Source organism: Scyliorhinus torazame, chromosome 21 (assembly GCF_047496885.1).
Source record: "Scyliorhinus torazame isolate Kashiwa2021f chromosome 21, sScyTor2.1, whole genome shotgun sequence".
NCBI lineage: Eukaryota > Metazoa > Chordata > Chondrichthyes > Carcharhiniformes > Scyliorhinidae > Scyliorhinus > Scyliorhinus torazame.
The window spans coordinates 132353718-132370130 of NC_092727.1; the positions used below are offsets into that span (position 1 = coordinate 132353718).

A 16413-nucleotide genomic window follows, 5' to 3' on the forward strand; every position below is an offset into this window, starting at 1 on the left:
GACAAATTTCTTCACTCAAATGGTTGTGAATCTTTGGAATTCTCTATCCCAGAGAGTTTGGGTGGGATTCCCCGGCCGCGCCTGCCCGGCGACCAGATATTCCCGCCCGAGGTCAGTGGACCTTTACATGGTCCACCACCCAGCCGTGGTGATGTGAGGTGGGTGGGGCAGAAGAATCCAGCCCTGTATGCGTGTGGATAGGTGGGTGCGTGGGGTATGTCCACGTGTGGGATAGCTGTGCATCGAGTTTGTGTGTGAGGGAATGTGGGTGTGAGTATGTCCATGGGTGGGTCTGCTTGTGTGTGGAATGCGTGTAACTGGGGTGTATGGGTAGGGGTGGGGGGGGGGGGGATGGGTTTGTACTTGGGCGGAGTATGTCTGTGTGTTGGGGTGGAGGTGTGGTGGATGTGTGAGCTGCTGACTGGTATGTGGGGTGTTTTTGATGGGGTGTGGAGTGGGTGTGCGTGGGGCGGGATGTAGAATATGTGCATGTGTAAGTGTTTGTAAGTGGGATGAGTGTGGTGGTGCGTATGTTTGTGTGTAGTAGCCATTGGTGTGTGCATGTGAAGGGTGTGGTGTGTGTGGAGTTGGTGTTTGTGTAGGTGGGGGACTTTTGTGTGCAGGGTGTGTCCATGGAGTGGGTGTGTATGGTGGTGAATTTGGGTAAAAGACAAGATTGGATGAAGCTATGATGTGCCCCATAATTAAATAGCTTTATGATTCTCCTGGAAGCCCACTGTCATCTGTTAAACCACAACCCAGCAACGGTTAGCAGCTTCAGGGGATACAGGGTTGAAAATAGGCAAGTATTGATGCCCAATCTTCCTCTGCAAAAGATGTTCTAATAGAAAGCCAGGTGGCCAGATGGCCTGTCTCTTCCATCAACCACTCGTGTTATTTTCCTTTGTGGGTTTTAAAACCCCTGAGAATACAGAAATGTCATTCCTGTAATACTCTCTGAATAAAGTAACAACTGAAATGTTGTTCTGTTTTTCGTTTTGATGCAAACATGAAACTGCAGATCTCAAAGAGTTAAACCCACGACTACTGCTCCGCCTGCTCCTAACTTATTCTAATGGTTACTTCTGAAAACAGCTTCTGGTTAAATTTGCTAAACTTTACTAAAACCAAACAACCAAGATTCTAAACTCAAAAATGGTTCTCATGGCCCCTTACTCTCCAGCAACAGGTCCTGTATAAATAAAATTAAATTTAAAGAGGGTTATACTGAAGGAGCAGAATTCACCCTCCTTCTACTGAAGGTGGAGGGTAATTAAAGTTTATTTTAATCGTACGTTTTTTTTCCAAGCTATTCATAGATAGAGAGCCCCTTCAGTCAGTGTTATCATTTGGTGAGTGAAACACCATCAAAATAGGAGTTCCCCCGGAAGAACCTTGTGTGTCTGGTGATATCACAGCAGCCTAATAGCGACCAGTGAGGAGACACAACATATCCCATAACACAAGAGAGAAGCCAAAGAGAAAATGCTGGAAAATCTCAGCAGGTCTGGCAGCATCTGTGGGGAGAAAAGAGCGAAAGTTTCGAGTCCAGATGATCCTTTGTCAAAGCGCCTAACACAGACAGCTACCAACAGCTTTGAACTTAAGAACAGCTATGGTACAAGAGAAAAAAGGCAGCTGATGTCAAGGATTCTTGTTAGGATGTAAACAGAGCCAGAATGAATGGTTTCCTTGTAAGACTGTAAGAAGCAGTCTGTTCCTTCACAAATCTTCATCCATATCAGCTTCACTCAGGGAGTATGGATACAGTTGGACATTTTCAAGGAGCTCTTTCACTGTGTACTGATCGCCACCTTAACCCAACTACCGTAAGGTCTGGGATAATATATATAGCGAAAATATTCTGATCACTTCAGAAAATTAGTCATTACAACCTTTAAGGGTTAGTGTGAAAGTGGGCCAATAGGCTGCCAGACAGTGCCTGCAATACTGGCAGGATCCACAAATGTTTCATACCCAGCCTGCCTGCTTTATTCAAATAATCTACAAACGTACAATGCAAGGACAACCTGTGAGCAACTTCAGCAAAATTGTAACCAAACGTGTTACAAATAATAATGCTGTGAATAATCTAATGCCCGGATTTTTGTGCGAATGAGGTATGAAAATTCTGTCACAATAATAAAGATTTACATTTACCTCTGTGGCAATGTTTTCTTGAATTTTCATCTGTGTGATCCTGAGATGCTGCTGGTTACTGGGAGCAATTTCCTGAAAGCCTGTCAGACAATGCGACCTCACCAAGTGCCGGTTCTTCATGTCTGTGCGGACAGTGTGCCTTGGCAGAGTATTCCAGGCAAGAGGAGCGATCATCACAACCAAACCCAATCATGGTCTTACCGAACATTCTCATGTACTTTCAAAAATATGTGGATGGGAGATAAAGAACAGATCACTTTTCTTCTCAGTTCCAGGATACCGAGATCAATTGGACCAGTTCGATCAATGCCGAGGTCAGATCAACTAAATCAACACAGATAGAGAATGGAGCCCAGGGCTTTGTACCATAAAGGTTCAGTGATGCTCTGACTGAGTCATACTGGTCCATGAGAAAGCACTTTGCCACATGGATTTAATATACATAGATACATATAATATGGGAGCAGGAGGAGGCCTTTTTGCCCTTCGAGCCTGCTCCGCCATTCATCACCATCATGGCTGATCATCCAACTCAATAGCCTAATCCTGCTTTCTCCCCATAGCCTTTGATCCCATTCTCCCCAAGTGCTATATCCAGCCGCCTCTTGAATATATTCAATGTTTTAGCATCAACTACTTCCTGTGGTAATTAATTCCACAGGCTCACCACTCTTTGTGTGAAGAAATGTCTCCCCATCTCTGTCCGAAATGGTTTAAACCATTAACACGGCACTTTCAGCCAGATTTTTGTAGAAATTGGGTTTGGGCTATTCATACATGGAAACATGTATAGAAAATAGGAGGAGGCCATTCGGCCCTTCGAGTCTGCTCCACCATTCATTATGATCATGGCTGATCATCAAGTTCAACACCCTGATCCTCCCCCATACCCCTTGACCCTTTAGCCCCAAGAGCTGTATCAAATTCCTTCTTGAAATTACACAATGTTTTGGCCTCAACTACTTTCTGTGGGAGTGAATTCCACAGATTCACCGCTCTCTGGGTGAAGAGATTTATCCTCGCCTCAAGCCTAAAGGTTTCACCCCTTGAGCTCAAACTATGTCCCCTAGTTCTGGACTCCCCACCATCAGGAACATTCTTTCTGAATCTACCCTGTCTAGTCCGGTTAGAATTTTACAAGTTTCTATGAGATCCCCTCTCACTCTCCTAAACTCCAATTACTATAACCCTAACCAACTTAGTCCCACCATCCCAGGAATCAGCTTGCTAAACCTTTGCTACACTCCTTCCATAGCAAGAATATCTTTCCTCAGATAAGGTCACCAAAACTGCCCACAATACTCCAGGTGTGACCTCACCCACGCCCTATATGATTGCAGTAAAACATCCCCATTCCTATTATAGAATATATTCCCATTTTGTAGAATCATAGAATTCCTACAGTGCAGAAGGAGGCCATTCGACCCATCAAGTCTGCAACGACCCTCCGAAAGAGCACTCTACCTAGGCCCACTCCCTTGCCCTATCCCCAGAACCCCGTGCATTGATCATGGCCAATCCATCTAACCTGTACATCTTTGGACAGTGAGAAGAAACTGGAGCACCCGGAGGAAACCCCCGCAGACCTGGAGAGAACGTGAAAACTCCACACAGACAGTAACCCAATCGAACCCAGGTCCCTGGTGCTGTGAGGCAGCAGTGCTAACCACTCTGCCACCCCCACTGTAGTCAATTATAACAGGAGGACTTAGCTCTGGGATTTTCACTCCAGATCTTAATTTAATTCTGATCAGTACATCGAGAATCAATTTGTAATGTTTTGCACAATCACAATTGTGAAAGAAATTATGAGGGAACAAAAGCGTGGAACTCTCTCCCACAAAAGCAGTAACTACTCAAACACATACTTTGTGCAGATTATCAACTTATCCCCAGTCATAAAAGCGGCTGTGCAAACAATCCCACAATTTTCATTTCCATTGCTTTCTGGATAATCTTCACTGTTTTAAAGTCTTTTGGCAGAGTAGCGTGGACCCTCATAAATCCAGTCAGATTATTGTAGCAGAAGGAACAGCTCTGGAAATCAAAATCTCGAAAGTCACAGTTTCTGGATTGTGAGGGACAAGGTCTGCATGTGTGAGAGGCAGTTGCCCCATGTAAAGGCTGTGTAAAGACCAAGTGCCGTGATCCAATCACCAAGCTGTAAAGTGATGCTTCAGGGATATTTTATTTCAAATGGCTAGATTTGGAAAAAGTTCAATGGATAATATACACCTGCACAGACAGGTATATTTTAGGGGCTCTTTGATCAGAAGTCATCAGAATTTTCTTTTGCATTTTAAAAGCTTTCTAATATCTCATGATTCAGACACTTATTATAATTCAATATAACATCATTTTAGTTTAATCCTTTTGAAGTGTGATGCCCGAACTGCATACAGTGCTCGAGATGTGGTCAAACCAGGGCTTTGTATAGCTTCGCAAAACCTCCTCCTCATTATATTCTAGCCCTTTTGATATAAAGTTTAACTTTCCATTCACCTTCTGATTAATTTTTGTACTTGATTATTATATTTTAGTGATCTATATGCCGACACCTCTAGGTCTCTCTAGACCTCCACTGTTCTTCATCATTTAAACATATACATTAAATATATAATTCAACATCATTTAAATAATTTGTGTAAAACCTAAACTTAGGCATCGTCCTTCACGCTGAGTCTGAATAACCAGCATTTACTTCTGATTGCCAAATCAGGAGGGAAGCTACTTAAATTTGTTCCATGAAGCATTGGTGCTTTATTCAATGCCTTATTAGCCCTGTGTGCATCAATCTTTGCATCAACATAAATTTCTAAAGGCTAAGTCATGTCTAACAAACCTAGTTGACTTTTTGAGGCGGTAACTAATGTGGTAGGTGAGTGTCTATGGATGTTTTTTATATGAATTTTTATTTATTTGTTCACAGGGTGTAACAAAGCTTTGAAAAAGAGTCTCCCAGACTTGAAAAGTTAGCTCCCTTCCCTCTCCGCTGATGCTGTTAGACGTGCTGAGATTGTCCAGTATTTTTGTTTTTTGTTTCAGATTCCAGCATCCACAGTAATTTGCTTTTATCTTAGAGCTTGTGGGTTTGGAAGGTGCTATTGAAGGAACATTATTGAGTTGCTGCAGTGCATCTTCTTGATGATACATATTGCTGCCACTGTACGTCAGTAGTGGAGGGAGTCAATGTTTTTTACATGGACTTCCAGAAGGCAAGCAACAAGGATTTTCACAGTAACTTTATTGTAGTGTCTTACAAGTAGGTAAGCCTACTTGTGACACTAATAAAGATTACTATGATAAGAGACTGTTGACAAAAATGGGAGCACTTGGAATTGGAGGCAACCTATTGGCATGGATAGGCAATATGTTAAAAATTAGAAGCAAGGGTGATGGGTATGTACTCCAATTGACAGGAAGAACCTGGTTGTGTCCCTCAGGAATCTACACTGGGGCCTCAGCTTTTCACCATGTTCACAAATGATTTTAATAATGGAATAGAGAATTATATATCCACGTTTGCTGACAGCACTGAGTTAAGTGGCATAGTAAATAATGTAGCTTGCAGCAGAAAATTCTAAAGAGACATTGATCTGTTAAATGAATGTGCAATCATCCACTCTGGACCAAAGAAAGATAGATCAGAATATATTAAATAGGGAAAAGTTAGAGAGATTTAAGGGTTCAAGTACAGAAATCACAAAAGCTCATGGACAGCTACAAAAAATAATCTAACAGGCTAACGGGATGTTGGTCTTTATCTCGAGACTGGAAGATATTTCTGATTTTTAAAAAGGGTTAAAGGGATATAGGGAACAGGCCAGGAGGTGGATTTGAAACCAGGAAGAGATCAGCCAGGGTCTGATTGAATGGCGGATCAGGCTCGAGGGGCTGAATGGCCGATTTCTGCTCCTAATCCCTATGTTCCCAATATAAAGTTGTGAAAGTTATTTTCTATATACAAATCTGATTGGAGTATTCACTCATTTGTGAGTTCAACATCTTAGAACGATATATCAGCCTTGGAAGAATTGCTATGCAGATTCACAAGAATGATATAAGGGCCAAAAGGGTTACATTTATAAGGATCGGTTGTATCCCCTTGGAAATTAGATATTAAAGAGTTATCTAACTCAGGTGTTTAAGATGATTAAAGGAATGAATAGGATCAAGTTACAGGAACTATCTCCTCACATGGTGGTGGGGGGGGGGGGGGGGGGCGTGGGGGGCAGTCCAGAACAAGAGGAAATAATGTTAAAATTTGAGCTAGATGCTTCAGCGTGATGTCAGGAATCACTTCTTCACAAAAAGGGTATTGGAAATACCCCTGAAAAGTAGTTGAGGCTGGAGATCAGCTGAAAATGTCAAAATTGATGTGAAAGATATTTTGTTCAGAAACGGTATTCAGAGTCACAAAGCCAAGGCAGGTAAATGGAGTTAACATATACATCAGCCGTAATCTAAATGGGGTGCGACAGGCTGGAGGGGCTGAATGGTCAATTCCTGTTTGTATGAGACCCAATGCTCATACTTTCTCCAGTGTAACACAACATTCCACTAAATCCATATACTATTTGGGGGACACGGCAGCACAGTGGTTAGTACAGTTGCTTCACAGCTCCAGGGTCCCAGGTTCGATTCCCGGCTTGGGTCACTGTCTGTGCGGAGTCTGCGCGTCCTCCCCGTGTCTGCGTGGGTTTCCTCCGGGTGCTCCGGTTTCCTCCCACAGCCCAAAGATGTGCAGGTTAGGTGGATTGGCCACCATAAATTGCCCTTAGTGTCCAAAAAAGATTGGGTTAGGTTGGGTGGGGTCTCGATGGGCCGAATGGCCACCTTCTGCACCATAAATTCTATGATACTATGATTTGGAACATCAAGTGTCTATTTATCATTTTTACACAAATAACTGGCGGATTTTACATGGCGTCATTAGATTTCAGATTTTTTTAAGTGTAATGCTCATTTATATCTTTGTGGTGTTACATACGAACAAACCAGTGTTTCTGCTAGAATTGTCTCGCTCCCTGCTTGTGTCCTCGAGCCTTTCACTTTGTTATCCATTAATCTGAATTGTTTGACACCACTCTCTTTTCCTTCCTCTTCTTCTGTTTCTTCTTTCCTGCTTCATATTCCTCTCCACTTCTTTGTCATATACTTCATTCTTGGACAGCCATGATTCCCATCCATGCTTTTTACTGTCGCTGTGACAGTCCTGTCAGATTTAGGAAACTGATTGGATCAGGTACTAGTACTGGCAGGCTGGCCCAGCCTCCTCCATTCGATACAGTTTAACAGGGGAGCAGATTAATTACCTCTATCGGGGTGTAAAGTTTACTCTTTTGAGTAACTATTTTCTACATTTAGCCACTTACCCCTGTGTCAACAACTTCAGATAACATCTACTGATCTGTAAACTCAACCCCAGCATTACTCCTGCCACCTGCTAGATGTCCATAGTGCTCTACTTATCTTTAATTGACCCTGCTTCCAATTCCAAAACCCATACCCAAATAGCAGCCAGATCTCTGCTGATTCCACTCCGATTGCACCAAATCATTTCCAATATGGTTATCTTATTTCTCTTTGCGTTCCTTTTTTAAAAAATCTTGCCTTTTTCATTGTTGTTTGTGAAAGCTTGCTGTGCATAAACTGGTTGCCATGTTTGTTTGCCTAACAATGACGACAAGTCCAAAGCAATTCATTGTCTGTGAAACACTTTGGGACGTCCAGAGGTAGTGAAAGTGCTGTAGAAATGAAAGTTCTTTCTTCTTCCTTTTACTTCAAAATCACCTTCAGCAAGAATGCTTTTCTCAGATACCAGGAAGGGCATTTTTCAAAGTACAGGACTCTTCTGGGCTGCTCTCCTCAACCAGGCACCCGACAGGAGGCAGTGTGGTCACCACAGGACAACTGATAAGATTGTTACGCTGTGGCCAGAGCACGGAGAGGTAAAAATAGCAACTTGCAGTGCTCATTTCTCATTCAAGACAAATGTGTATTTTTGTAACCTCAACCCACCCATTCCACTTAGTTATTGACCATATTAAGATTCATTATCTCTTTTATTGCCAAATTAAAATTCATATAGAAACATATACCAAGTGCTGATCAGCGATGACACCTCAATGTGAAAAAGTAACCAATAGATTTATAGTGTAAGGGTCCATCCTCTATTTTCCCTTATTTACCCGTTCTTTTATTTTGTCGTTCTTATTTTGATCCATGGATGATTATTGGACATACCTCTTTAAGGCAAGCAGCCGGTATCTGTAATTCAACCAGAAGGATCCAGATGTTACAAGAGAGATCACTTTGCTAGTCTGTGCTGGTTTGAACAGGAGCTGCAAACCCGCTGGTACCAGGGAGAGAGATGGGGTTGGGACTTGGTTTGATTGATTGGCTGGTGGCCAATGAATTGGCCCAAAATGCTGTGCTCTGCCCGGCAACAGGTGGTGATTGGAAGGCTTTTCAGAGTTCCAAGGTGTTTCACTTTTGATCCTGGCAGCACGAAGGTCCTGCTATTCTCTCTCTCTTCCGAATTTCTATCCAGAAAGCCTGCTATGAGTGCTGTATTACTGGAACAACAGTGGCCTGAATACAAACCACGAACTGAAACGAAAATTTGAAGAAAGGTGAGGTGCCTCTCCAGAAAAGCTGCTGAATTCCTGAACTTGCAGAGAAACCATTACAGGCTCCAAAACAAAGACCAGAACCTGCAAGCTTGCTGTGAAGGAAAGTGTGCTGAAAAACCCTCATCTGAAACTCACTTCCTTTCACTTATGATTTTTACCCCTTTCCACCCCTCTGTGTTTGTCTGCCTGTGTAGAGGGTGGGGGAAAGTTAAAGTGGGGAGTTAGGAAATAGTAGTTAACCAGTTGTATTTGCTGAATAGTTCATTGTAGTTCTTGTTATAAACAGTAGTTGTGTTTAAACTTACAAACCTGGTGACTATAATTATTGGACAGCCAAGGGCCAAAGACTTTGGGAATTTTTCTAAGAATTATTGGTTAATTCAGTTGTGTTGTGTCTCAGGGACGAGTGTGGCTGGAATTGACCACACACTTGCCCAGAGTGTCGTAGCAATAGGGCTTTATGCAGTAATACCATCATTAATATGTGTAAATTAAATGTGTACAGTATACACATCGATGTCATGGGATGTGGCGTATAATTAAAAACTATTCCCAACAGAATGCAACTTACAGGCAAGGTCATATCTCAGAATAAATTTTGAGAAACAGCAGTGTGTCTGCACGGATAGGCCCCGAATTTGGAAATACAATATCAGTGTCAATATCTAATAACGACCATGAAACCATTGTCAATTGTCGTAAAAACCCATCTGGGTCACTAATATCCTTTAGGGAAGGGAATCTGTCACCTTTACCTGGTCTGGCCTACATGTAGCTCCAGATCCACAGCAATGTGGTTGACTCGAGTGCCCTTAGGGGGTGGGGAATTAATGCTGGCCCAGCGACGCCCACATCCCATGAACAAATTTTTTAAAACTTTGGCAGGAAGCAGAAGAACAGTACAAACAAAATGGTACAATAAAGGGAGGCAGGAACAGAGCTTGTGGTTTATTTGCAAATATTTGAAGGAGACAGGACATGTAAACACAATAAAAAATCTTTAGGAACAGAAGCATAAGATAGTTTTCCCAGCCCCACATAGGATCAGAAATAAAAACACCGGATCTTGTTGGGACATCCGGAGTCTCCCTGCCAGCTGGAGAGCCAGCAGGACCGGCCCTGCCTCTTATTGGGAAGGCCTGCCCGAACCACGTACCTGACAGGCAGTGGTAAAGCCAGTGGTGCGCCTTCCCCTGGAATCAAGACCCCCAGAGGCAGACATCTCACCTCCTGAGAGCCACTGACCAATTAGAGAAAGGTTCAGAAGAATCAACAGCAAGGGCAGGGGCTGGTTCCTGGTGGGCCTCCTTCCTGATGTCAATCAGAGGCTGGCCAACCTCCCTCCCTTCCAGGTGACAAGCTGGCCACTGAACTTTACCTGTCACATACACTATGGCCACCCACAGCTGGGTTAATACGAGCGGTGATGGGATGGGGAGGTTGATCGTGGGTCTTTCCGCCAGAACCTATTACTGCTGGAGGTAGCGAGGTGGCACAGTTCTGGCATCCCACCATCCGGCCTCCAGGTTCACCACCAGTGACAACACAGGATTCCAGCTGACACTCCCCAACATGTTCCCGCCTCTTCACATTTTCCAGGAGTAGGATCACAGCTGTGACAGCAATCTACCCGGCAGCAGCAGACATCCCCATCAAGGTATTTAATGAGCCAATTAGCACCTATATTACCAGAGGAATGCAATATTCAGAGCATCATACAGACCACCCACTGGGTCAGAATTTCAGAAACTTGGGAGGCAGTTGCACTGCAGGAGATTGAAGTTAGGATTGATTTGAAGGATTTTAAATGTGCACACACCAAAAAAAGGCAAGAATGCTGTCATCCCAGGTCAGGGGCTTGCTATTGTGCAGGGTCTCCTAAAGCCTCATGTCTCTGACTGTGCTGGGACTGATACAACTGCTCTGCTGGTAAAGATGGCACCTCCACTGAGCTCCTGCTGCTTGAACCTCAGCAACATTCTCACTGATGAGACAGCGAAGGCTGCTGGCTGCCAGCTGCCCAAGTAACGGTCCTTGATGTTAATCCCCCGCCTCCGGAACCCACCTACCGTCCCTTATTGCACAGCGACTCACATGTAGCTTGCTAATTGGCTGGCTGTTTAAGACTTTGCCGGGAGCTCGCTGCTGCAACATGCAGGGCTGGGCCTTGAACTTGAAATTAATGCCCTACACACTCAGCTGCAGGTCATTAACATATAATCAAAGGGAGCAATGGTCCTACTACTGACCCCTGGGGATTGCTGCTGTAAAACTACCTGAGGCCACACAGCACAATAGCGAGAAAGTTTTGCTAAATTTTGTGAAGCACTGATTGGGCCTCAGCTGGTGAATTGTGTCCAATTTGGGGGACCACACTTTAGGAAGGATATCAAAGACGTTACAAAAGTATTTGAAGTGGGGAAACTCAGAGGGACAAGGGGGCAGAAATGGGGAGTTGGACTAAACAGACAGCTGTACCAAAGAGCTGGCACAATTCATGGGGTCGAATGGCCTCATTCTGTACTACTTTTGGGATATGAAGTGAGGGTCGGAGTTATCCGTTAACCAGAGCAGGCACTAGTGGTGGTTCCTTCCTCTGAAGTCAGCCATTTGGGTTAAACGATAGTCCGACAGCTCTCACAAGTTATTTTATTGGATTAGTGGCCAGCCACGAGTTACTAGATTTATTGTATTCAATTTCACAAAATGCCATGAGGTCTTATTTCACAAACTCTGGTTTCTAGTACCATAAGTTTCTGTACCCATCAGACACTGCTCTTCTGAAATAGGAAAAGATAGTTATGTTTTGTAACACTCGCTACTTTTTTCCTGTTCCATCTGAGCAAGCTGTTCTGGTTATTTATTTCACACGAGAATACTGGAAAATCTGAATCAAAGCATTTCAGTGTTAGCGAGCAGGCAGACACCCAAAGTAATTTCAGAGGTTACTGGACGGGGTGGCACAAATCCAGTGATCTATCCAGTGGTCTGTCTCCTCCTCAGCCCAGAGGGGGAGTTTGAGGTTTCTTGCAATAATCAAGAATTCCTGCTATATCAGGTGATCAATGGCATCCAATTCTAGAATTTTATACAACTGAACAACTATTTAAGGAAAGGTTTCATGAAGAAAAACAATTCAGCCAAAAACAGTGAAACTTTGCTAACAATATTCTGTAAACTGTCACCAAGGAATACTGGGCATTGCCACGGAGTTACCCTGCTTCAGATTGTTTCTCCTTTTCCATAACCATATAAAATAAGATGAGAGATTTGTGACGAGTCTGGAACACACAATATTTCTATTGAAGCACATCACCATTGGGCAGGTCCTTTCTTTATTGCATCATTGTGATGCCATAAAGGCATAATTTAAAATAAAATCTGCATTCTAAATTAACATTGAATCCCTACAGTGCAGACGGAGGCCACTCAGCCCATCAAGTCTGTAACAACCCTCCAAAAGAGCACCCTACCTAGGCCCTTTCCCCCGTCCACCCCATCATGTCCCTCTAACCCGGTAACCTAACCTGCACCACCCTGGATAATTTAACATGGCCAATCCATCTAACCTGCACATCTTTGGACTGTGGCAGGAAACCGGAGCACCCGGAGGAAACCCACGCACACACGGGGAGAACGTGCAGACTCCGCGCTGTGAGGCCACCCATGTATTTGATAAATAGGAGACAGATTATTATTTCCGCTCTTCAAGTTGAGCACAAAATCACGTCCTTAGAATTCATCATCATCTCGCTTTTGAACAAATCTATAATCAAGCATGTCCTATATCTATACACCTAATATTTGCTGGTTAAGATGTCCCTGAATGTGCTCCTACGGAGGTCAATTCATCACTGTCTCTGCACAGCAATGGGCACCAATCTGCCACACTCACAATTGTTCCTTCAAAATGGCTGCCCTTGTCCATCTGTGCCCCATTGCCTGTGGGTGGGTAGACAAACCAAATTAAGGTTGTGTCAGTGAGCACAGGGAAGTATTGGAGATGTTTAAGATCGCTGTATCATATTGAATACTTCAGTCTGAATCCAATTTGGATTAACAGCCTAACATATCAAATAATGCCTAGCTGTAAAAGGAGAAGTTATTGACCATTCATTCCGGGCAAATGCTGCTGAAATTACTGGACAAGATGGCAATAATCTTCTGGATTGTGTTAGTTTTAGTGAAGATGCTCGCACAACTCATGTTCCAAAGTGCAGGGAGATCCATCAGCTCCGCACTCTGTATATTACAAAGAAAAGCCACTAAATAACTAAGCCAGGATGATATGTTTGAACCAATGAAGAAAACGTTTATTTTTGAAGATAGTCCATAAAATTATAATCACAATCTTAAAAAAAAACATTTTTTCACCAGAAAATTCGTTCTTACTATCCGTGTGGCCGAAATACACCCAGAAACCTGCTTACATTTTGGTTTCTGTACTTCAGACGAACTGTTCGATGTGCTTGAGACTGAATGCGTGTTAAAAACTGTATGACAGCAGATCTCGGGCGCCGATAGGTGACACGCAGTGTGATTTCACAGCAACAAGAGAATGTAACGGACAGGCAATGGTTCCAACAAAATGAGATGCCCACAGTAGATAGCGGGAACACAGAAGAGCAATCGGCACCTGCGGATTTTGAGATCAGGGTTGGACTTTGGGTCCACAAATGCTGGCCGAGGTGGTTCCTGCAGCTCCCCTTGTTGCTTCCGATATCCAGCATTGACTTTTTTTTGTAGAGGTAAAATAGACCTTCAGAAGAAACCAGTCTTACAACAACCATTCTTCAAAAGATTGTTGCATAATTCAATTACGTAACTTAAAAATGCACCGAAAGGTCTTATCGTAAGAGGTGTGGAAACAAATTCGAGGTACCTGCTTCTCACGCACACGAAGCCCTCGGAATCAGCAGACTGGTCAAATTAAGCAACTCTTTGCAAGAAGCCAGCCCTCCAGTATGCATCAGCAAGAAGGACATGATCAACTGGCAGAGCACTGTTATTCACAGCAGCCTCAAATGCAGAAACACCTCGACAATACGGGACATTAATGGCAGGATTTCTGCTTGTCACTCACTCACCACCTTCACACTTTAACATTTTATTCTCGCCCTATCCATTAATCTAAAAATGCAATTTTGGACCTGATATCCTTTCAGCAAATATAGACGATTAAATCCACACCATTAAAATGCCTCCCCTGTGAATACACAACAGTATATTGTTTGCTCCGCTCTGGGCTGTCAATAGTTTGTAATCTACTGTTTACGTCTCTACCAACATCAGATCGCGTTTAGGTCACGGGATTCGTACGCGGAACCTCGAAAGGAAGCAATTAAAACGAAGCAAAGGATATCTCCATGATTACTAAACCCCCAACTGTACTTAAAAACGTTTTTGTTTCAGGTTTCCCACCTATTTTGCTGTTCGCAAACTTCCACATTTGAGTTTGTAATCCCAGAAAAGCCCTGCTGGATGTGCCCCCCCCCCGGTATTCCCAATGCGGGTGTGGTTTGAGGAATGCCGCTCGCTGTGTGGCTGTCTAACCTGTGCTTGGCCGCTGTGTTGCCGCTCCCACGTGTGCAGTGTGGCGCCGCTCTGCCTCCTTCACATGGATACATTGACAGGCGGGAGAATCCCTCCACGCACGCTTCCGCACTCCCGTGACGCCAGCACGTAACTGGGATACTCTGCGTGCGCGCGTGGCTGGCTGCCACCGGGACTCCGACGTCATCACGTCAACGGGCGGGAAGACGTCCACGTGACGCGCGACCCTCTTGAGGCGGGGCCTCCCTCATCCCAAGGTGAAGGTACGGAGTCAGTGCGCTATCGCGATTCGCCCCAACTTAGTATTAACGGTTAAATATACACGCATATTACTGGCAAAAGTCAACCAGCCTTCCATATCTGCGGTGTTTCTAATTAATAATAAACCATTAGTGATTGTGCGTCGAACATCAGCTCCGGCTCAGACCCAGGCGCGCGCAGTCGCAGTCGGCAGGGGGGACAGGCAGAGCGACGCATGCGCCGGGGGACAGGCAGAGCGACGCATGCGCCGGCAGGGGACGAAGCAGGGCGACGCATGCGCGGCGACTTCCCGCGCTCCCTGGCGGCAGTGCGCAGGCGCGTGGCTGGGCGCGCGCTCGTCGGTTGGTGCGCGGCCTCCTCGGCGGCGCCGACCATGAGGAGCAGCGGGGCGGCCTGGCTGCCACTCCGAGTCGCGGCGCTGGCGGTCCTCGTGTGCGCCGGACCAGGTGAGAGGGGCGGGGGCTGCAACAGCTGGGCGGCAGTTGGAAAATGAACAGCTGAGAAGAGCGACCTCAGTCTGCTCCTCACCCCCTCCCAACCCCCCCTCACCCCCAACCCCCCCCCTCACCCCCAACCCCCCCTCACCCCCAACCCCCCCCCTCACCCCCAACCCCCCCCCTCACCCCCAACCCCCCCCTCACCCCCAACCCCCCCCCTCACCCCCAACCCCCCCCCTCACCCCCAACCCCCCCCCTCACCCCCAACCCCCCCCCACCCCCTCCCAACCCCCCCCTCAACCCCCCCTCACCCCCAACCCCTCACCCCCAACCCCCCCCCTCACCCCCAACCCCCCCCTCACCCCCAACCCCCCCCCTCACCCCCAACCCCCCCCCCCCAACCCCCCCCTCACCCCCAACCCCCCCCCCCCAACCCCCCCCTCACCCCCAACCCCCCCCCCTCACCCCCAACCCCCCCCCCTCACCCCCAACCCCCCCCCTCACCCCCAACCCCCCCCCTCACCCCCAACCCCCCCCCCTCACCCCCAACCCCCCCCCTCACCCCCAACCCCCCCCCCTCACCCCCAACTCACCCCCAACCCCCCCCTCACCCCCAACCCCCCCCCTCACCCCCAACCCCCTCCCTCACCCCCAACCCCCCCCTCACCCCCAACCCCCCCCTCACCCCCAACCCCCCCCTCACCCCCAACCCACCCCTCACCCCCAACCCACCCCTCACCCCCTTAACCCCCCCAACCCCCCCCCGTGCCCCCCAACCCCCCCCCCGTGCCCCCCAACCCCCCTCCGTGCCCCCCAACCCCCCCCCGTGCCCCCCAACCCCCCCCCGTTCCCCCCAACCCCCCCCCGTTCCCCCCAACCCCCCCCCGTGCCCCCCAACCCCCCCTTACCCCCCCAACCCCCCCTTATCCCCCAACATCCCCTTATCCCCCAACATCCCCCCTTATCCCCAACATCCCCCCTTACCCCCAACATCCCCCCTTACCCCCAACATCCCCCCTTACCCCCAACATCCCCCCTTACCCCCAACATCCCCCCTTACCCCCAACATCCCCCCTTACCCCCAACATCCCCCCTTACCCCCAACATCCCCCCTTACCCCCAACATCCCCCCTTACCCCCAACATCCCCCCTTACCCCCAACATCCCCCCTTACCCCCAACATCCCCCCTTACCCCCAACATCCCCCCTTACCCCCAACATCCCCCCTTACCCCCAACATCCCCCCTTACCCCCAACATCCCCCCCTTACCCCCAACATCCCCCCCTTACCCCCAACATCCCCCCCTTACCCCCAACATCCCCCCCTTACCCCCAACATCCCCCCCTTACCCCCAACATCCCCCCCT

At 46.7% G+C, this 16413-nt stretch overlaps 2 protein-coding genes across 3 annotated transcripts in view; one reads left to right on the forward strand and one right to left on the reverse strand.

The window, feature by feature from the left end:
* The window catches only part of LOC140398691 (zinc finger protein Aiolos-like), a 296455-nt gene extending 281892 nt beyond the window's left edge, over window positions 1-14563 (reverse strand). For both annotated transcript variants that reach the window (XM_072487687.1, XM_072487686.1), the window contains exon 1: window positions 14349-14563. The gene's annotated coding sequence lies outside the window, so the exon portion shown is untranslated. The remainder of the gene's footprint in view (window positions 1-14348) is intronic.
* A 392-nt stretch (window positions 14564-14955) lies between these two features.
* The window catches only part of LOC140398692 (zona pellucida-binding protein 2-like), a 75274-nt gene continuing 73816 nt past the window's right edge, over window positions 14956-16413 (forward strand). The window contains exon 1 of the mRNA XM_072487688.1: window positions 14956-15055. Within this exon, the coding sequence (XP_072343789.1) occupies window positions 14983-15055 (73 nt within the window). The 5' untranslated portion in view covers window positions 14956-14982. The remainder of the gene's footprint in view (window positions 15056-16413) is intronic.